Source organism: Pterocles gutturalis, unplaced genomic scaffold (genome assembly GCF_000699245.1).
Source record: "Pterocles gutturalis isolate BGI_N339 unplaced genomic scaffold, ASM69924v1 scaffold14082, whole genome shotgun sequence".
In the NCBI taxonomy this organism is placed as follows: Eukaryota; Metazoa; Chordata; class Aves; order Pterocliformes; family Pteroclidae; genus Pterocles; species Pterocles gutturalis.
The window spans coordinates 131804-153493 of NW_010108223.1; the positions used below are offsets into that span (position 1 = coordinate 131804).

The 21690-nt window shown below is 39.3% G+C and overlaps 1 protein-coding gene across 1 annotated transcript in view; it reads left to right on the forward strand.

Moving 5' to 3' along the window:
- LOC104461091 (contactin-associated protein-like 5) overlaps positions 1-21690 on the forward strand; it is a gene marked incomplete at its 5' end in the record, with an annotated part of 148545 nt that overhangs the window by 123549 nt on the left and 3306 nt on the right. The window contains 3 exons of the mRNA XM_010072547.1: positions 5924-6054; positions 7330-7414; positions 17238-17456. Of these exons, the coding sequence (XP_010070849.1) occupies positions 5924-6054; positions 7330-7414; positions 17238-17456 (435 nt within the window). The remainder of the gene's footprint in view (positions 1-5923; positions 6055-7329; positions 7415-17237; positions 17457-21690) is intronic.

Below are 21690 nucleotides of genomic sequence, written 5' to 3' on the forward strand. Positions count from 1 at the left end.
TGAGGGGTGGATATTTTTTTTAAACCCGAGGAAACAGTGTCGTCTAAGCAAATGCATAGCTGAGTAATCACATCAGTAAACATGTTCAACAGTGTCTTCTCTTTGTTATCTCTATGCAAAATAAATTGCAGGAGTCACCTCCTAAAAATGTGCAAGTGCTTTTTTAGTTAAATGCCACTGGACGCTGAAGAGATGGGCCCTGTTCTTTCAAATCACCAGCAGCACTTCCACTGAAGAGTAAATTTACTGAGTAAATATCCCTGGGGAGAAGCTGCTAATTAAGGAGCGGGTTTCTTAGCCAGCTGCTCCTGACTGAGAAAGCAGTGGTTCATTTTTAAATATCTAGACTATGAAGAGGGACACTATCACACTGAAGCTCTGCAAGTCGCCAGAGATATTTTGTGGTAGAGATGACTGAAAACTGCCACGCACTGTTGTGCAATCAGGAATAAACAAACATTTCCACCTTACAAGTTGCAGATGGCTTTCTGGGCTAAAACCGTTAATATTATTATTTCTTTTTCATAATAGCAACATCAATAGCCTCACTAATATATTCCACCCTTTGTTTAATTGGTGCCTTGCTTAATTATTTTCTCTTTTAGCTATAGCTTCAGTGACTGCTGAGGGTGGATGGGGCAGCATAGTTAACATCTTACTTTCTGACTAGGGTGTCTGCCAGTTTGAGACAGCTGTAAGAGATTCTGTTGGTCTTTAACTCCTATATTTCTGGGTGCCTCTGAAGCAGTGGGATACACAGGGATAGTCCAAGGCCCTTTTACTAATGCAGTGTTTCATTATTTATACATACATATTTCTCCCAAATCTGAGTTGTTGACTATCCTGATTTACATGATTTTTCCTGATGTTACATGATGGTGATAAAGTTGTACGTTTCACGTGTACCACCCACACGTGGTGTTCCCTGAACTAACCTGAGCTTCTCCAAGCAGTGCAAGATGTTTTACCAGCTGCTCCAGCCAGTTTAAGTCATTAAAAAGTGTTATTGAAGTTAGCATGGATGTTGGTTTCAACCTGGGCTCATTTAAAACCTGTTTCTATAAATGAATGTCCTGCAGAGAAGTCTCAGCCTCCAAGGGCATATCATTCCCTTCCTTTCTGTTTGATTTTTCAAGACTAAATAACACAAGACCTGTGACCCTGGTGACATATGTGACAAGAACCTTGCTTATGAATGATGGATTCATAGGCCAAAATCCTGGCATACATTCTTTTGTTTTCTGCAAAGGTGCTTTAACCTTTTTGTCACTCACTGTGTGAGATCTTTCAAGCTAGAAAGTATTTTCCTGCACTAGAACACTCTCTGTAACATTTTTCCATGCTCCCTTTTCCAGCTGATCATTTAAAAATTACTATTTGATTTTCAACAGAAGCTTTGGCAGTCCAGAATGAATGTAAAGTTAGTGGGCATAAGCCACAAAGCCACCAGATGTTTCTGATATTCCACTTGTGCGCTGCTGTAGATGCAGGCAAAAGAAAGGCAACTCTCCTGTTGACGTGCTCAGTCAGAAAAGGTTCTGGATGTACAGTATCATGGCCAAGGTATTTCTTCACGCTGTACAGTTTAGGAATATTTTTTTCTTCTTCAGACTGAACACTTCAAAATCTCTAACCAGTTTAATGTGCGTATTACCACTAGACTTAAGATCTTCTACTACATCTTTCTCGTCCTCAGCAAGAAGATAGAAGCAGTTTGAAGGTACCATGCTATTCCTGGGTTATGCTGACACTGATCATTAGTGCACTGCTAGCAAGTACTAACCCTGGCCTTCATCACCACTGAAACAGTGTCCTGAGAGTGTTTTGTTTCAGAAAAGTCATCCCCAACCTAGTCACTAGCATGGGATGGCATGCATACTGCTCTTTGGTCTCTATTTCCCAGAACTTCCCTCTGCACATGGGGACCTTCAGGCATCCTGTTAAAATGGCTCTGTAGCTGTTTGATATCAGCAGAGAGATGTCATTCAACCCTGCAGCCATGGATTATACTACTGCAGATGACAGACTGAAGACCCCACCGATGTATAGCAAGCCAACTTTGGTACTGGTCACATCAGAGTAACGTAGCAGTATGCAAGGACTCATTTCCTCCAGAAGTGGCAAAAAGAGGCCATGCTGTGCTCTGTAGCGCTGTGGCTAAACTCTGCCTGCTCCCCTCTTGGGCTGTTCTAGAGCTAGCACAGCATATCTCCATGATGATCTGCAGTCTGCAGAATTTCAAACTGAAAGGGATGACTATCAAGTGTGAATCTACTGTTACCTAACACTGCTGGGCTAATATGCCCAGTAAAATTTTCCAGCCCTAGGCCAAAAACATGATACCTCTCTCTTTCCTTCCCTCCCTCTTCTATGGACTTAATAGAAATTGCCTCCAGCAATTCCACATACATTAGAGAAGGAAGAAAACACAACAGGCAGTGCGTTGCTTGAGCATTATGGCACTCCAGGTGTGCATGCTCAGACACGGGGAGTTGAAAAGAGGATGACAGGCATGACTGCAACAAGACTGCCAGAAATTACACTGCTTATGATTAGTGTGAATCCCTATTGTGAGGCAAAAATGATGCAAAATAGAGAATAGGGAGAATAGAGCTGTTTTATGAACATATTTTTGTTTGCAGTTAGTGACATTCAGCTGATGTGATAGAGAAAGTCAGTGGACCAAATAATCAAAATTCAGAGGACAAAAAATTCTTAATAATAATCCTAATTAATAATCCATTTATTTTGCCTGTCGTGTAGCAAAATAGCAATGTAATCTGCCAGACAAATTATTCTGTACTCTGAAAACAGAATAAGTTTTGGTACTGATTGCAAGCCAAAATCAGCTCTCAACTACACTGGTGTAAGTTCCAAAACACCTCTAGAGAGATAAGCCCATGTATATTAATGCAAATTTGACCCCAGGCAAAATGCCAACTTGAATTCTGTGTTTTTGAAGAGCAGCCATCAAAAAAAAGTTGCCATTGGAATTTGAAGCAATTTGATAGAATAAGATTCTATTCACTGATCTCTTAAAATTATTTAAGGTAAATTATACCACTGTAGAAAGTACGATCTGTTCTTAATGGATGTCAAGAACCTCCCTCATTGCCTCCCAACAAATGGAACAGATGGTTTCTGGTTTAAAGTCAGTGCTTCTCTGATTAAGTCAATGGGTAAATCCTTGTTTGCAGCACCTGAGAACTCAGATAGATTGCATATCTTCATAGATCTCCTTGAAGACAAATGTGCTGGTTGCTATGTTGATCACCAGGACATAGTAGTACCATTTGCATTTTATATACTGGTGTGTTCATAGCATTTGAAAAAAGCAGATAATTTTTTTCTCATTTACAAACTAAGTAACTAGTACAAGGTCACAGACCAAATCTAGTCCCTGGTCTATTTTTCTCATTACACCCCTTTCAAAGGCTCCAGGTAAGAAGCAGCCTATAAAGTACTTCTGCTGGGATGTGATTTTTAGTTTGGACCAATCTGTTACACTGTCACATCTTAGTTTCAGCTTATTCTGTGTGGTCATCTCAGCTATGGTGTGCAGGGTCAGGCAACCTTTGAATTTTTTATGGACTCTCACACTGCCTTAATGAGCAAGTCTGAAGAAGGTCCCTTAACTTTTTTTGCACTTGGACTTCTTTTCTCACGCCTTTCTAGAGTAAAGTGATTGTAAGATGTTTACACTGTTATTCCCTGTTGATGCATCTTTCATTCAGTACCAGAAAATTGGATAGTGATTTAAGTTTGGGCCTTTAAGTGTGACATTAATGGTGATAGACAGTAGCTCTTTGTCCTGGTTATGCAATGAGGGCATGAGAGCTTTACAGTATGATTCAGAGCAGCTGAATCAGGACCTATAATATCACACTGAATAATTTAGCAGTTGTTACTGACCTTGATCTCTTCACAAATTCCTCTCTAACATCCATGACTATGTGTGAGAAAGTAAATGCCTTTTATCTCTTTTTTTTTTTTTTTAATTTTCACTTTAAAAGCTCGCCTGATACAGCAGCCCTCTCAATCAGCTAAAAAGCCTTCATTCTAGTAGTTCATTCTCATTTTCCCTCTCATTTTTGGAAGCTTTGTTTCTATTCTCCAACGATCAGAGAATAGCAGTGCTCAGCTCAAATATACTGGAAGTTAGAAAAAGTGCAGCTCTTGGGAACCTGAGCAGCCAAACATCCTGGTGAGGGAAAAGGAGGAGGGATGATCTTAACTGGACACTGATCCAATCTGGAAGGACTACCAACATCACTGTGAGTTGGGCAGAGGTGGCAAAATTCCCCCTTTGCCAATTTATACATTGGTTTAAGTTCTTCATAAAGTGGTTTTACAGTAGCTTGTAGAACAACTCCCCTTATTGAGGGAGGACTTGAGCTGAGGGGAGCTGGTACATTCACATTGTAGTGAAGAAGTGCCCCATGTCCTCTCTCACTGTCTCTAGGCCTGCAAGCAGTCTTGCAGTATTAGTATGTCTGAATATAGGAGCCAAGCAGGGCTGCTCATTCCCCTCATTAAACAGCCAGACTGCTTCTGGGGTCAGAGGTGCCTCTGAATAACGTTGCAGTGCACCACACGTATGCAGCAGCTCATGCAGGTGTACTGTGGGCTTCTCTGCCATGACGCTGCATCGCAATGTGCATGCAAGCATTGCCTCTGCAAACACTGAGACCAGTCCTAGAGCTAAAATGTTGTGAACATGTCCCTCAGTGACAATCTGTCAGTCAGTCCCTATCATTCACCTTAGGTAATATTTGCCTGTTACCTTCTGCAAAATTTAGTGATGCTTGGAATAGTTTGAACTTGTGCTAGCATAAACACTGAAGTGGAAGGAGATAGGAGGGTTTTTGTGATGATTTTCAGAACAGGGAATAAATGAAGAACCCATCACTCAGGGTTTTGGTGCTGTTGGTGTTCTTTTTGTCCTTGGAGGCAGTAACACAGTAGCCCCTGGAAAGCTTTTTAAGTCTGTGGTGCCACTGTTGTTCCACGTATTTCGGTTGCTGATGCATAAAAACAGCCCTAAAAGTTCACAGAATTTTTTTCTCCCTGCTAGTTAATTCCCAGAAAAGTGAGCTTGAAAGGATTTTATCAGAATAGATTCTTTTCCTTTTAATTTTTAAATATCTATATACATATATATATATTCCCTGTGGTCATTTGTGGAAGGGTTAAAATTAATATTGGATTCCTTGTTTTCATGTGCATTTTGATTTGCTATGGTACTGCTATTTGTCAGAAGTCACAGTGCTTTTTTTGATACAAAGACTGGAAGAGATGTTTGGCATTTATTTTTATATGAATTATATTTACTTCTTCAAATACGTTAGAGCACTATAGTAAAAATATTTTTCTGTATAATCATTTACAACATATCTTTTCTTGTATGCATATAAATCATAACGAGTTTGAGCCTTTAAATGTTTGAAATGAACTTATAATTCTCACAGTTGTCACTGTCTTCTGGATTGTCTGTTACATCTTGATGAAAAGGAATAGCAAAATCCACCACCATTAGTTTAATTGAACAGTGCAAGACCTGCATGCCCTCTGGTGGAAGCGATCCTTAACAGGCTAATGTAGATCAGCTTTTGTGGCAGTGCTAAATGTCTGACCTGCAGACAGACACACTTGCCTTTGATATACTTAGTTACTCAATTAAGTTATGTTTCTCCATAGCAGAGTTTGTTAGCTAATAGGAAAGAAAACTCTTCCAGTGCATTCTTTTTCATGCTTTTCATTACAGTTTGAACTCTTTCACTTCTCTTCAACCTCTTTCTTGACTTTTTAACCTTGTTACTCTACTATAATAAAAAGAAAATGAGTTATATGTTGTGTAAAGGTATTGAACAGTATCTCATTATAGACACAGGTTTTATATGTAGAATTTTGCTCTGATTTAAAGGAAGCTTACAGGTCCGATACAAGCTGAGTAAGGATGGACTCCTCATTTTCACCATTGACTCTGGAAATTTTGCAAACCGAGAGCTGCACCATGTGAAGATTAACAGAGAAGGCAGAGAGCTCGTCATTCAGGTATGCCATGGCTTATGTTGTGTGTTAAATAACACTTCATGCCACAAACAGACCCCCTGACTTCAATGCCTGATCACCAGCAGGAGGCAAAAGGTTTCACATTGATTTGGTGCAGCCAAAGATGGTCCAGCAGCAGAACAGCCGTGGGGGTTAGACCAAAGCTCCATCCAGACCCTGCTTCGAAGAGTGCCCAACCATGGTGTTTTCCGTAGTTTGATCCTTCCCTTGTCTCTGACAATCTGTAAATTAGGAAACAGCTTTGGCCAGAAATTCATCTGGATCTTTGGAGTAGATCCTGTAGTCCCAGAAGAAGCACACAGTATGGATCATTAAAAAGCTGCCAAAGGAAGAAAAACAGCTGGGGAATGAGCACCTGGGAATGTAATTTCATTTAGGGCATATGCCCCAAAGGAGAATGTGACCCCAGCTGCTGTTTCTTCTCACAGAAAAGGTAAAGCAGGGTGCAGCCACAATGAGCATGATGGTGCCGTCTCTCTTTGCTAGGAGCAAGCCATGCTGACTGTGACAACCTCATGAGAGACAAGAACTCTCCTCTGCCTTGTTTGCTTGCATTGCCTGTTTTTCCAAGGCAGGGAGAAGAGGACCATCTTACTTCCCTTCTGAGGCTAATTATAGCAGTTCATATTACAAAACTAATTGGTTAGGTCTGGGTGGCAGGCATGTAACAGGGAAGAGTGGCAGAGTCTAAAGAGAAGCCATGTGTTAAAGGAATAGAATGAGGAGCAGACAGAAACACAGGGAGTGCCAGTTTTTCTTTCCTATACAGTTACAACTTCTGGGTGGTAAAATGATAACACAGCATGCAAGTAGAGCGAGTTATCTAGGAAGGAGGCTTATGCTAAAAGCCAGGGTTTTCCTCAAGTACTAGTCTTCTATTGTCTGCTGCGCTGTGGTTTTCTTCTATGCAGAACTAATTATTCACAATAGATTTCTAGAGAGGCCTCCTTTGAGTGTATTCTGAAGTGACTAGACATGGATTTTGGGAAGCAGGGGGATTTTGGTGTCAAACATTTTTGGCACTTTTCTGCAGGGTAAGTTTCTTCAAAGCCCTTTATATGACTATTGTGGTGTACTTTTCAGCTTCCTCATGCTAAAATCAAAGCACATTCACTTTGCTATCTTTAGAAACTGAAGCACGCTTGGGGGCAGAATTAGCTGATTTGCAGCTGAGAGCATTCCCAGAGGTTTGCAGTACAGAGAGATCTAGGGGTGTCTGTGCTGTTGTAATGAACTAATTTTATTGACCTCTTCCAGGTTGATCAAATTCTCAAACTGAAACACAACTTTTCTGAGACTGATTTTAAGGCCATCAAATCACTCACCTTGGGCAAGGTCACAGGTAAGTTCTACTAAAAATATTCCTGTTTCGTCATTTGTGGTAGTTCTGGAGTTAACCTGTGCTGTGTGCTGGGTTTTTAAAAGGAGTCTGGTTTTGTTTGGCTGGTTTAGCTGTAAGGGTTGGCCTGAGCATTTCACTACTCCTGTTTGTATGTCTCATCAATGCTAAAATTTGGCAGGTTTACTTGTTTGTGCTAATAGCAATATTAACTTCTCCCATTGCTTGCTCCAGTAAAATGATTCATACTGCCTGTGTGGCTGCACAGGGTGTCATCTTATCCTAATGATAACATTTTGCTGACTACAGCTTGCTCCTCTCAAGCCATCTCTGTTTCCTAATGATAAGAACAGCACTGTGAACCTCCATCCTCTCTACACTTTTTGCACTCCCAGTCCTTTTCCATCTGAATTCTGCAAGGAACATTTATGTTACCTGTAGCACTGAGACCACAATTCTGCATTCTCTGTGTGTGGACCTTCTTCATCTTTACCCCTCCCCACTACAAAGCTATTACAAGACTGGGAAAACTCTGCCAGCAATTTGGAATGTGGAACTCCTCTATTTTGTTGTCAAGTTATGCTTTATTACTTTGTGTAAGAGTCTTATTCATTTCCACTAATATTCTAAATGCTTCCTTGTCCATTTTTGTCCTTTGTTAGAATTGGACCTCCATATCAAGCCTAACATCTGTTTCATTATTAAATTTTATATGCTTTATTAATAACACCCAAGGCCTGTAGGACTCATAGCTAGACAAGAACAATAGACATCCTCTGGTCTCTACTTGTACAATATTATCATATATAATGGAAGCAGTGCATTCTGCCTTATGTTTTACCAAGTAGATTAAGGGCAGGAACTGATTTTCCCCTTAATTATAACTAATGTTTGTTCAGAATGCAGCAGTCTTCCAAGCCTTTGTGGACACATTTGGGGATCTGACACTTTTTGGCCCAAGTCAAAGCTAAGCTGCAAATCTCCTTTTGTCAACTGTCAGATGTAGTGCTGAAAATCTGAAAGAGCATTGCTCATGTTGACCTCTATGTAAAGCTCCAGCTATAGATACCAAAACAATAAGGCTTTTCTAACCAACAAGATGGAATATAGCATAAAGACCTTCAAATATGTAGCCAGAAAGCTGACAAGGTGTAGCTCAGCATCATGGGGAGAAACTAGGTTTAGACACAAAAATATTATTAACTTTACAAGGTTGTTGCAAAGCCAAAAAGCCCAGATATATCTCCAGAGGTCTGGCATTTGGTTCCACTGAACACCACAGACTTGTCTCTAGACAGCTTTTAATGGATACATCCTTCTATTATTTCTCTCTTGCCCCAAAGCTTCTTGGGATTTTGTTTTAGTAGTAAGAATAATAGCAGTAGTTAATTTTCTGTAATGACACTAAAGCCATAAACTTGGACATCCAGATGGTGGGAGATCTTAATGCTGTACCAGGAATCACACAGCGCATCCCAGCAAGTCGCTTTGATTCCAGCCTAATCCTAGTTCTCATTTCTTCTTCATATGTTAAGTGAAATTCTGCAAACATTTTCTTCTGTGTCAGGATTTCATTTTCCATGTTTTATCCTAAAGCTGTAGCTTTGCTGAGTAGAGTCCTTGTGGCCTAACAGAATCACAAATCCCCCTAAGTCTTCTCCTCTAAAGGATGAACAATCCCAGCTCTCTGAAGCCTCTCTTCATATGAAAGATTACTCCAGTCCCTTAATCATCTTTGCAGCCCTTCACTGGATGCCCTCCAGTAGGTCCATGTCTTTCTTCTACTGTGGAGCCCAGAACTGGATCCAGCACCCCAGTAGTGTTACAACTATAAAGAGTACTGAGGAAGGATCAGCTTCTGTTTGCTGGCAATGCTTTTCCCAAGGCAACCCTGGCTGCCAGGATCTCGTTGGCTGTCTTTGTTGCAAGGGCATATTTCTGGCTCATGGTCAACTTGTCCACCAGGACCCTCCTATCTTTCTCTGCAAAGCTGCAAGCTGGTCAGCTCCAACCAGTGTTGGTAGAGGGGGTTATTCCTAATCCAAGTGCAAATCTTTGCATTCCCTTTGTCGAACTTCATAAGGTTCCTGCTTTCCTATTTCTCCATCTTTTCAATTTCCCTCTGAATGGTGGCACAACCATCTGGTCTACCAACTGCTCCTCCCAGTTTTGTATCATCTGTAGACTTACTCAGGTTGCACACTGTCCCATGCTGTCAGAAAAAAAAAAAAAATCCCTACTGCTGCAAAGTCAAGAGTATTGCCTTGTTGTATCAAGAAGAGAGCTGGACCTTCTCATTTTAGGAATGTAGAATTTACACAAATATGTCCATTCATAATTTAATCTATTATATGGGTAAATGTCAAATATAGCTTCTTTTAATGATTAGAAGTGACCTAAATTAATACCCTTCAATTTCTTCCTTGTAATTGTCATCCCCTCAGCAAAGCATAAACTTCCAGAGGCATGTGATGCTTTGAAGTAGACCTGTACTTCCTGTAGTGTTTGTTTTGGATGCCTCTGGGATTTAGGTACCTAAATGCATTCATTAGAACCATTTAAGTGTCCACTGAAATAGAACCTTAAAGAAAACCCTGTTCTATGTGTCCTACATATCCATGCTATACTCTTCTAAAAATTTGTCTCTCCATTTCTTTACTGTAATGCTGCTGTACATTTGCCTTGTCTAACAGCCTGATCCTGGCTGTTTGACTGAATGATTATACAACCTTGTTTCTTGTCTCCACCATTTATTTCCCACTGACTAAGAAATTTCAGAGAGCTTCCAGCAGGACAACATAAAAGACTGAAACCTCTTCCTCACCTGATTTTCTTATGATAACTGTTTTAGCACAGGTGGAACTCTTGAAAAGTGGATTTCTATGCAATGACCAGTTTTTAAATAACAGTGCTTCCCACCACCCCGCACTCCCTCCTGCCCCATTACACTTCCTTTAGTCAAAAGCTACTTGAACTCTTTCTGCTTTTCAAATCTGCTATATTTTCCAATGGCTGCCCTAGACCTAGCTCTGACTTCCAGGAAAACAACCTCCGTTTAAGGCAGAGGGGGCTCACCTGGAATTCAAAACATAGGAACACTCACTCTGCCACAGATTGCCTGAATGACCTTGGGCAAGCCATTTATGTACAGATATAAAGGTAAGCAGGCATTTTATTCCCGCTGGAACCCATCTGAGCTTTACTATCTCTGTTCTCTATCAGTAAAGCATGGATAATAGAACATCCCTACATCAGAGGGGTGCTAGAAGGATAAAAGCATTAAAGGCTGTGAGCTGTTCAGATCCACAGTAATGGAGCCATATAGCTGCCTTAGAAAGATCAATCTAAATATAAGTGTGGCTTTGAAGACAAGGGAGTAAAAAGAAGCAGCATTCAAGTAGCCAACAGATGCTTGTTGAATTCATCATCACAGTATCCAATGGCAATAGAGAAATATTATTATCCTGTAGTTTGTTGTCATTTTTACTTCAGAAATATAGACGCAAGACACAAAAGAACCTATCCAAAGCTCATCAGTATCAATGGGAGTTTTTCCACGGACGTTAGTGAGTACTGGATTTGGGCCCCAAGTGGGTCATACAGTTTATGGCAAAGCCTCAGTGAAATCTTAACCAGAGTCCCAGTTCATTTACTTTAAGCACTCCTTGCAGAGATCATACTGCTGTATTTAACCACATGAGCTCTATTGGCAATCTGACCTAACTGTGAAGCCGGCTCTGCTTTGAACAAGGGATTGAACTGCGTGACCTTCAGAGATGTCTTTCAACTTAAATTATTCTGTAACTCTCTGATCTCAGAGACACATTTGCATATGTTTAGGGCTTGTCTAGAAAAAACTGCTATCCCAATGGAAAATATCATATATTTGTGTTAGGGTTTGACCTTAATGATTCTTTGAAAACTTCTTATTGTGCCCCAATATATCTAAATAGTTCACCATTGTAGTCCCTGGAAAAACTATCTCTGATGCAGAGAAGTGAATCTCATTGTCTGCATATTTGCTTCTGAGCAATTTAATGTACCAGCCATATAGTGAAGCCAGAGTAAAAGGCTGGGTAGCCTTGAAAGCGGTGCAAGAGCGTTCTGAAGAAAAAGGTTGCAAAGATTTCCGTAGCACATGTTAATATTGATCTAATTTACTTGTGTCTTCATAGTGATGCATTAGCAGACCTTCCCACACTGGCAATGTAAAGAACTGTGTAGTCTAGCACATTATCATGATATCTTTGATCTCCAAAAGCCCAAGTTAAAACACACTCAAGTTGTAGGAGTCTTTGCACTGAATCATGCAGCTTTGATATAAAGTGTACGTAGAATAAAGTTTATCTGGAAAGTAATTTTATTAAAATCATTATGCAGGTGCAGTACAATTCTTGTGATTTATACAATAGCTTTTCTTATTAAAAGTTCACAAGAAGAAAATGGAATTTATGTACTGAAGAGATCACAGAGAAATTCATCCAAGAGTGATATTATTTTGGGGGAGATGATAACACGATAATTAAATCAGAAGGGGTAAGTTGTCATTAACTCTTGAGATACAAAAGCTTCCCTAAAGAATCATGTCCTTTTAGAAAGTTTCTATGGAAAAGACTTAAGTCCATTCTTTTGGTGAAAATTCATTTCCTTTTTTAAGCTCACAAGATCAGAATTTGCTTGAGAAATATAAAGTCTCAGCCTCAGAGTGTAGTGCTCTACCATTTTAAATACCGCAATGGCTGCAAGAGATATTGGCTGGACTCTTCTGGTCACTGCAAAACTCTTTTCTTTACTGCAGACTCTTCTTGCCCTAAATACCTATTTCTTAGAAATGCCATATGTCGGGAAAGGATCTCTTGGGTGCATTATCGGTCTAAAATAGTTTTTCTTTCTGGTAGCCTAGTAAAGCATTAAAGAAAATGGAAATTACTACTTAGGATAAAAGAGGAGAGGCATTTAGGAGCAAAATGCCAGCAGTTAAAATAAGCAAAGTTTGGCTACCCCAGGCACTTCAAGCTATCCAAGGTCTAAGTCAATAATGCTATCGTGTCTGCATCAAAGAGACCAAGCCTATTTAGACTTTTCCCCCAGCAATATAATTTACCATGTAATTATAACACTATGCCTAAATCCCCATTTTCTTCATGATAATACTGCCTAAATAAGTATCCAAAGTCATCTAGTTCTATCCAGGAATTTTATTTTTAGTCTGAATTCTTGCTACTTGAGCGGATTTTAGCTGTCCGCTCCTGTGAAAAGTATGTATTCTTTTGCACATCACCTCTCCATCTTCTTGCATATTTTCTGCTTTTTATGGATTATATTTTGAGCACATGCAAAATCACATAGGGCTGGTTGTGTTGTGACAGATTAGGATTCCAATGTCAAAAACGGTGACATGTAGCAAATTTCACATTGCAACTCAAATCAGTGCTTCATTTTCGATGACAAGCTGTCTTTAAAAAAAACATACTAAATGCATCTCTGAAATTATCTCCACTAAGCTTAATGAAACAAAAATTCCCAAATGTTCCACTTGGCATAAAATGTTCAATATCAAGCAAAACCTGGCGTGTTCTGCTCATTCCTGGGAAAACTTGTGAGAAAAAAGTACCTTTACTTTGCTCTTTCCATCCCTTGCTTTTTCAGAAGTGTCTTGGAGGTGCATTGAATGCCTGGAGCCTGTCTCCTGTTCAAGCTCATAATTTTCTTAAGCAAGAGCCAAAATGGTTGAGCTCAGTGGTTCCAACCAGGAAAAAATTCTGTGTTGTTCACTCCACTGCCTTTGTGGCAGGCTTACACCAGGAAAGGAGAGTACTCCAAAGATGCCTTTTTGTGAGTTTCAGACTAATGCAAGATATGCTTTCTGCCCTTTCTAAATCAATGATTAATATCAGCAATGTTTACTGAGGTTGCTGAAGGATGTAGGAGCATATTTTTAGAAGTAACTACTAGTCAACTCTACTTTTCAGAGACAGGTGCAGTATGGAGACTATAAGAGTCACCTACTTCTAGGTCATGGGCTCAAATCTAATGACAGTGTCCAAGAAGTAATCTTGCCAGTGTTGCTCAGCACCTTGGCAAAATGACATAATGGATACACTTTAACTCCCACAAAAATAATCTTTCTATTTCTCAGACTCAAAAAAAAAGACAATCAGTGCTTCAACATACAGAGTAAATTACCCTTTGCGCTTCTACCAGCAATTCACTTAGATTAATTAATTAATTAGGGCACAGGCATTTAAAACAGTCTATGTCTGCTCTCACTGACATTAAAAATAAATTTTGATTCAGGAAATCCATGATGTGTCTTCCTGTGTGTAAATGAGCACACAAGTAAAATTTGAGTTCATATTTAAGTTTCTGAGTTACATGAAATTAATGTTTTTAAAGAAAGAATAAAAAGATATTGGATAATGTTTACGTTCCCATTTTCCACAGTGGTATTTTTAGAAGAATATCTTTTGAGCCACACTCCCTGCAAGCAAATAACACTTTCAATTTCTCTTTGATTCCCATTAGCTGTCACACTAGGTATCGGTATCCTTTACTATGTGAATTTCCTGATACATTGCTGAGCAACTTAATGCTTGGTCCTAGAGAATTCCACCAGAATTATTTATGATGAAAACTAATACCCCATTACTGAGATATTAAGACTTAAAATTGCTTTATATATTTAAGGTCTTAAAACAAGTGTGTTGAATATGGCAGAGGCACACAAAGAAACAGCAGTGGAACAGGATGCCTGTTTTGGTGAATAGGAATGAATCATCAGATAAATTATGTTGATAATACCAATAAAGTTTAAAAAATACAACTACATATTAGACCTAACCCTCATTAACACAGAAAGCCATTGCAAATACATGGAAACCAGGAAAACAAAACCAACACAAAACTCTGACATTGCAGCTTCCAGGGAGCGGCTAGAAGACCCCACAAGGGGTCAGGCCGAGTTGTGCACAGCTCAGCAGACAAAGCTCAAAAATTACTTCCTAAAAATATGGGTAAATTTAAGTTGTGGGGAATGAACAGTTAAATCACTCAAAAGCTGGAAAAGATTGCCTTCTCACCCACCATGTAGAAATCACCCGAAGTAACTCTGTCTCCAGTACGGAGAACAGAAAAGCAATGCTAAAATGTTAGAACATCAAACCAAGCCATCAGCAGCGATTCAGTGTGATTTTTCCAGGCCAGTCAAATGCACAGAAAGATTCACAGTGTTGCCACATCAGAGGAAGGCCACTGATGTTTCGTATGACCTTGCTGCAACACAGACCTTGGAACTTCACCGAGTTGCTTCTCATACCGAGCAGTGTGTCATATAGTGAAAGTATCCTTCGGAAAAACATTTTATCATGATTTAAAGACTTCGGGTGACAGAGTGGCCTTTAATAAGCCTTTCACAGAGTTAACCGTGTCATAATCAAAGATTTATGTTATCCACTCAAGAATTCAGAGGGCAGCACAAGTCGTTCACATCCAAGTTGCGCAAGTCTCTTGTTGAGAACAGTGAAAGTCCCACTTTTTGAAAGACATAAGGCATACACCTAAAGATATGTAAGAAAGCAAACTGTATCTGTGCATGTGGGATTTTTAGCAGAGGATTCTGGGGTTGTTTTTGGTTTGTTCTTTGATTTCTTTTTTTTTTTTTTAAATTTCAAAGCCTTTCAACAACAAATCTCCTAGTTCTCATTCATGCAAAGCTTACTTTGACAAAGACTCCTGGAATTGGCCCTTAATTTGACTTTTTTAAAAAGCCTTCAAAAGTACTGTATCTTAGACTTTTCAAACTACTGTACCATGAAAAAGGAATTCATTATTTCTTCGGCTTTACCTTTTGCACATTGGGGCAGAACAGAGTAATTTAGATTTCCTGATGTCTAGAAGATACCAACAAATCCACCTTTTGTGTCAGAGCTAAGAAAACAGGAAAGGCTGAGAGTAGGAATGTTTACAAAGGGTTTTATAAATTCAACAAAGATGGCAAATACTGTAAATCAGGCTTTTAGTTTTATATAAGCCTTCTTGCAGAAACTTGGAAACAATTCTTTGTCTGTTTTACAACACCCCTGCCAAAATCTCATTAAAAACCTGAATGCAGCCAATTCCTGCGTATTTTGAGAAAAGCAAATGTGAACCTCTGAAGGCTACAGTTTTTCCAGTGGCAAAGGCTCACTGTTTCCCTTACCCTCTCTCATTCTTGCGGTTACTCACAGCCCAGAGGCAGTGCCCATGACAACTTTGCAGTCTGAGCATCACTCCTGTAAAACCCCTTGGAGACCAAGCTCACACTGTACCTTGCTTTGCTGAGAAGCAGCCAAACTCTTCCACTTTGTACTTCCATTAAACATAATTAGAAATCCTTCTTGGCTAATTCGCTCTGACTGCATGATATAACGGTCACAGATCTTGAGTACCAAAATAACGTGTCATTTGGGCTAATTTTGAGATTTCTGTGTATTTTCTTATGCATAAAAGAAGCTTATGTAATTCAGGTAACAATGTCAGTTGTAAGAGAAGGTCGTCTTTTTTCCTAAATGGCTGAGAGCTTGTAAAATCATTGTATTTGAATGATAGTGGAAAAATTGGACCTTATTTTAAAGTTTACTATCTTACCCTTTCAAGCTTTGAAAATAAACTTAAAAAGCTGGGAATCTTTACTTTCCAATGTCGTTAGAAGTATTTCCAAAACTTTCAGTGCTAGAAGTTTTTTTTTTCATTAGCAGGTATTTTTTAAGACTTTGAATAAGTTTTGATACTTTATATGTGTGCATTTGTGGTTTTTTTTTTTTTTTCTTGTTTGATTGACCTAGATATAAGGCACATCATGTTACAGACCTCTGAGCAGTATGAATTTCAATTTCTGGAAAGTAAATAAATGTGAGCTTGGAGGAAAGGGAAGATGGCTTCACTGTCCTTCATTGACTTTCCCAAACAATCTTTGATATTAAAACATTTGGAAGTAAATAATAAACACTTACTTTTGAATTGGCTTTCTCTTTGTGAACTTTAAATGAACATGGACTGACAGATAAATTAATTGCACTGTCTCATCTTCAGGCTGGAAGAGAGCATGGAGATACTGTTTTTAGTTTTGATTTAGAGAAAAAGAGGTATACTTTTGGTTTTTTTATTTTATTTGTGGAAAAGGGCTAGCAGAGTGAGAGCCTGAATCGTAAGCAGGAGGGTTCCTAAGAACTCTGATTATAAAAATGGAGTAACATAATTAGGTGCATCAAAAAAGTAAGTTGAAAAATAAACTCTTGAAGAAGGGTGGAAGCCTATATTATCAAGCCGTTCAATTTTAGGCCACATGAAACATTGCATAATAGACATTAGAGAGCAGGCTCCTTCACTAAAAGAGTTGGGGAGGTAGAATGCCTTGAAGATATGGTCCATATCTGTGAAACTGATATTGTTAACAGGTGCAAAAAAAGTTAAAGAGCATCATCCCCAGCATCCTGTGATAGTGTTGCTATTTTTACTGTTTATTGTTGTTGTTGTTGTCATGGTTAGCACCTATGATGTGTTAGGTATTGTCCAGGCAATAGAGAAAATGGGTGAGGAAAGAAGAACAACACAGGCTTTTGTGTTCAAGACAGCTTGATTCAATGTAAGTAGCGTTGTAGAGGAAGGACTGGGGATGGGAAGCCTCATGGGTCAGGCCAGGGAGAACTTGTAGGTGGCTGAAGGAGAACCTGAACAGTTGAGATTGGATGAAGAGAAGTAAAAGAAGTGGATAAGGCAAAAAAATGATTAATTTTTAATGCCTTCCTAAACCAGATAATTCCCGGAATGTTTTTCTGTTGTACTGCAGATACTTTGTCACTGGACCCCGAGGTTTCAAAGGCAAATGCCTATGGCTTCACAGGATGCCTGTCTTCTGTTCAGTACAACCACATTGCTCCCCTGAAAGCTGCCTTACGCCATCCCAGCATTGCTCCCGTGACTGTCAAAGGCTCCTTGACTGAATCCAGCTGTGCATCCATAATGGAAGGTGATGTGAACACAGTCACCACGATATATTCTTCATCAGGTATGCCTTGTCAAGAGGGGAATGGGGAGCTTGAAGTATGCTGTAAAGTGAGGTTTCCTTCCCTTTTGCTATAATGCAATTTTGATAGTATAAATACTGGAACTGGGAAGTTGCCTTTTCCCTCAGAATTAGGAGTGTGAAAATGGTCGTTAGGATTAGCCAAGGCTCCTTTAAAAGTCATTGTACTAAAAGAAAGTTTTCAGACTAAATTCCTGGATTTCCTGAAACATACTTAGAACAAACAAAAAAAAAAAGTCCCAAAGCCACAGGGGAAACGGCATTGGAAGTATAGTTATGCACCTGATTTGCCATTCCTGTCCACTCTAGATAGCTCCAGTGCTGCAGATCCCAAAGGAGAACATAAATGTTACACACATTCCATATCCCAGTGGTGATGAAGCAGTAGGAGTCATACAACAAACAAGTCGAATTTGTTCCCACCGTAGCAGAAACAAACAAAAACTCCTTGTGCAAACCCCTTGACTCGTGTGCGTGACTTCCATTGAATGCTTGTACTTTTTTCTCTCAAGCTGGAGGGAAGGAGCACTACTTGAGCAGTACGAGTAAGATGATCCCAATAGTTCATTTATCTTTTGCATTCCTGAAACTGTCCTCTGGGAATCTGAAGTATTTTGCATATGTGAATTTGTATGCAGAGAAGGAGACTCAGAGCAGCTGGAAGTGTTGTTTGTCACCAAGAAGAGGGGCAATCAAGTTGCTGCTTTAGTCGCCAGTGGATTTGGCAGAATTCTTAATGACCAGAAAGGGATGCAAATTAAGGGCTATTTTTTACCCCTTGACCTATGGAGCCACTTTCTCTTTTCTGATAACTAATAAAACTCTGTTTTATATCATAATATGATTCCTTTGACATTTGTACTTGCATTAAATTCTCAATTTCCTGCAGCTTCTGCCTAAGATATTCAGCAGAAAACAAATGATGCTATTAGCATTCTGCATAGGGAAAAAGGCTGCTGATTACCCTGTGGAGAGCGGCTGCCAGTGTGTGTATGCTTCTCCCCACCCCACAACTTTCTTCTTACTGCCCAGTCGTCTAAGATATCTGCTCTGACGCATAGAAGAAATGTGTCTTGTAAATACAGAATTGGCAATGATTGAAAATATGAACTCCTTGACCTGTGATCTGTCACCTCAATGATCTGATTTTTCTGAAGAGTTTAGAAAGCAGTAATACCTGAGGCTCAGAACTGCAGGACAGAACACAGAGTGTAGCATCATTTAACTTAAATATTTAAAACTTACAATCAGTTGCACTCCATTGTCAAGGTTTAGCACTTTTACATCAGAAATGCAGAATTATTATAAAAGCTTATCCCTGTCTTTGCCACTCTGTGCTTTAAAATATGATTTCCACTTAGTATGATGAATTAACTGACACTGCTGCCTCACTATTCACACTGGATTTGATTAAAGCCTGAATAAGATCTTTCGAACAAGTCAGTTCTGAAGACTTTGTGTCTTTAGATGCTATAGTAAGAGCACTGGGCAGTAGATTCTTGTTAAAAATAAGAAAATTCCAATTTGTAGAAAATTATATTTTGTATAGATGTGCTTTAGAATTACATTTATACGTGGAAAGGACAATCTTAAGAAAAAAAAAAAGAAGACAGAGTTAAGGATTAACTTTCAAATTTACTGTTCATATCTCAATTCATCAGTTCCCAGTTTCTCATTATTGAGAGTCTGAGAAGAAAAACAGAATTTCAAAGTACATGTCTGTGTCAATTTTCTAATGTACAGATACAACAAAAAAGCCCTCTAGGAACTCTCTCTTTAAATGTGTGAAAAAAACTTTCTATATTTATAACTTGAAAACAATTGAAGCTCCTTCCTTCAGAGAAGAATACTTGCTGTCTTTAAGAAACTTTCCTATCAGACATATATGGAATAAAATCCATTCACTCACGGCTCAGTTATCCATACACGCTCTTTCTGATTAGGAAACACAAAATAAAAGACGACTTACTGTTGTTTTGATATTTAACAAAGATCTGCAAATCACCTTCTTTCTTGCTGAGGCACATGTAGGGGTTTTTATATTCTGAACTCAACACTGATGGCATAGAGATAATGGACTTTTACTCTGTTGTTGGGTTTGGTTTTTTTCTAATGTTAAAATACTGTAAATGCCAGAGCAGATTCAGCTGTGTGAATGGTGAAGTCTTGAATTGTCCATCTGCCCCAGCTGAAGAGCAGGCCTTTATATATTTAAAGTACAAAATGCCAAAGACTTTCATAAGTCATAAACTACACATAAAAATTTTGCTTCTGAAAGGCAGCTTAAACAGTGCAAGTCCCTGTGTCAGTGTACTAGTTGTGCTGGAACTGATATTTCCAAACAAGGAGGAACTGCTCAGGGATGTGACAGCCTTGGCTGTAGCAACTGTGAGATGGTAGAGTTCAGGATCCCGAGAGGAAGCAAAAAAAGCAGAAAGCATGACTGCAACACTAGACTTCAGGAGAACAATCTTTGACCTGGTCATGGACCTGCTTGGAAGAATCCCACAGGATACAGCCCTGGTGAGAAGAAGGGTCCAGGAGAGCTGGTTCAAGGATCACCCCACAATGGTCCAACCCAATGAGCAGGGAATCTAGCAAAAGTGGCAGGAGGCCCAGAATGGTTGTGAAGTCTTCATCCTTGGATATGTTCAAAACTCAAATGGATACAGCCCTGAGAAACCTGCTGTAATAGACCCTGATTTGATTAGGTATTCAGACTAGATGATTTCCAGAGGAGCCTTCTGACCTCAGTGATGCGTCAAACCTCAGTGATGCTTCCAGCCTAGTGATTCACAATGTAATGTCATCGGTTTTATGTAAAAGGAGGAAGATGCCTGTTAAGGTCTCCTATGAGATACGGTATTGCTTTTCCCTCACTTCAGAGTTTATTGTGGTCCCACTGGAGATGGTTCTACTGTCACATGCCATCTGCTCTGCTGTAACAGACCCTCCTCTCCTTGTATTCTGATTTTATTTTTCAGGTAAAACGTAAGTCTTAAAGCCAATGTCTATCAGACTCCATTCTGAAACTGGTCTCCAACAGTTGTTCTGTTTTCCTCTCAGTGCTTGAATTCTGGTAACAGATGCCAAAAAATAGTGGAGCTTTAATAGCATTTAGTGTCAGATCTTACATAATCTTTTAGGCATGAATGATGGCTTATCTAATTCTTAAGGTAGAAATTTAATTTAATGCCTTTTTCATACACAGTTAATAGTCTTTCATGACTCTATTTGACTAATACCATGCTCCAGATACCAGCTGAAGATTTTCTCTAGTGCAAGAGGACTGATGTTCAACAGACGTGAATTTTTATTTCAACGGATTTCACTGGCGCCAGCTGAGGGCTGGAGCAGAAGATATATCACCTAACTTCCAGTATCTGAAGGTCAAATAAACTTTAGTCTAAAATAATGATTACTCCCCTCTTCTAGTTTGTGGAAAGAAATAGGCGAATCACACTGTCCATCTTTGGCAGCGATCTTAGGGTATAAAGTATATGTAGGTTCTTTTCCTCTGTTTGACTAAATAAAAAGAGCCTAAATTACTAGTTTTGATTTATATAACTAGCTCTGAGATACTAAAAAAATAAAGGAGATTAACCTACCCATGGTGTTCAAAATTATGAGCAACCTTGATCTAACTTGGAATTTGGCCCTGCTTTGAGCTTAGGCTCAAAGGCTTGATATTAGAATAAATAACCTCCAGATTTCCCTTGCAGCGTAACCTTTTCTATGATTATATCTGTATTTATGTGTAAAACAACAATTTTTATCCCCATTCCTGTCCCACAAATGTAGTAAATGAGATGAAGCTTTGCCATGACTATTTGTTTCTTGGCAACATCACTATAGGCACCCAATATCTTGTACATAGGTCTCAACCTGAGTGTCCAAATCTGCCATTGGCAATTACCATTCACATTGACAATGGGTGTACTGGAGGTGTCCAGTTGGCCCCAGAAGTCCCTTTTGTGCCTGTAGCCCAGTCAATGAACTGGAGATATGGGGAATGCTGACTTTTCAGTATCGGTGTGTTTGATGAGAAATCACTCTACCCCTAGAACTAGCAATAGAGTTGTGTCTTTTAAAACATGAAAGCCTCTTTGAGGCTGATGCCTTCTCCACATCTTTGGCACTGGTGTCAGTGATGTAGAGAATAAGGAAAAAGTGCCCCCTTTAAGAACCTAATGAGCCCAAAGCCACCATAATTACA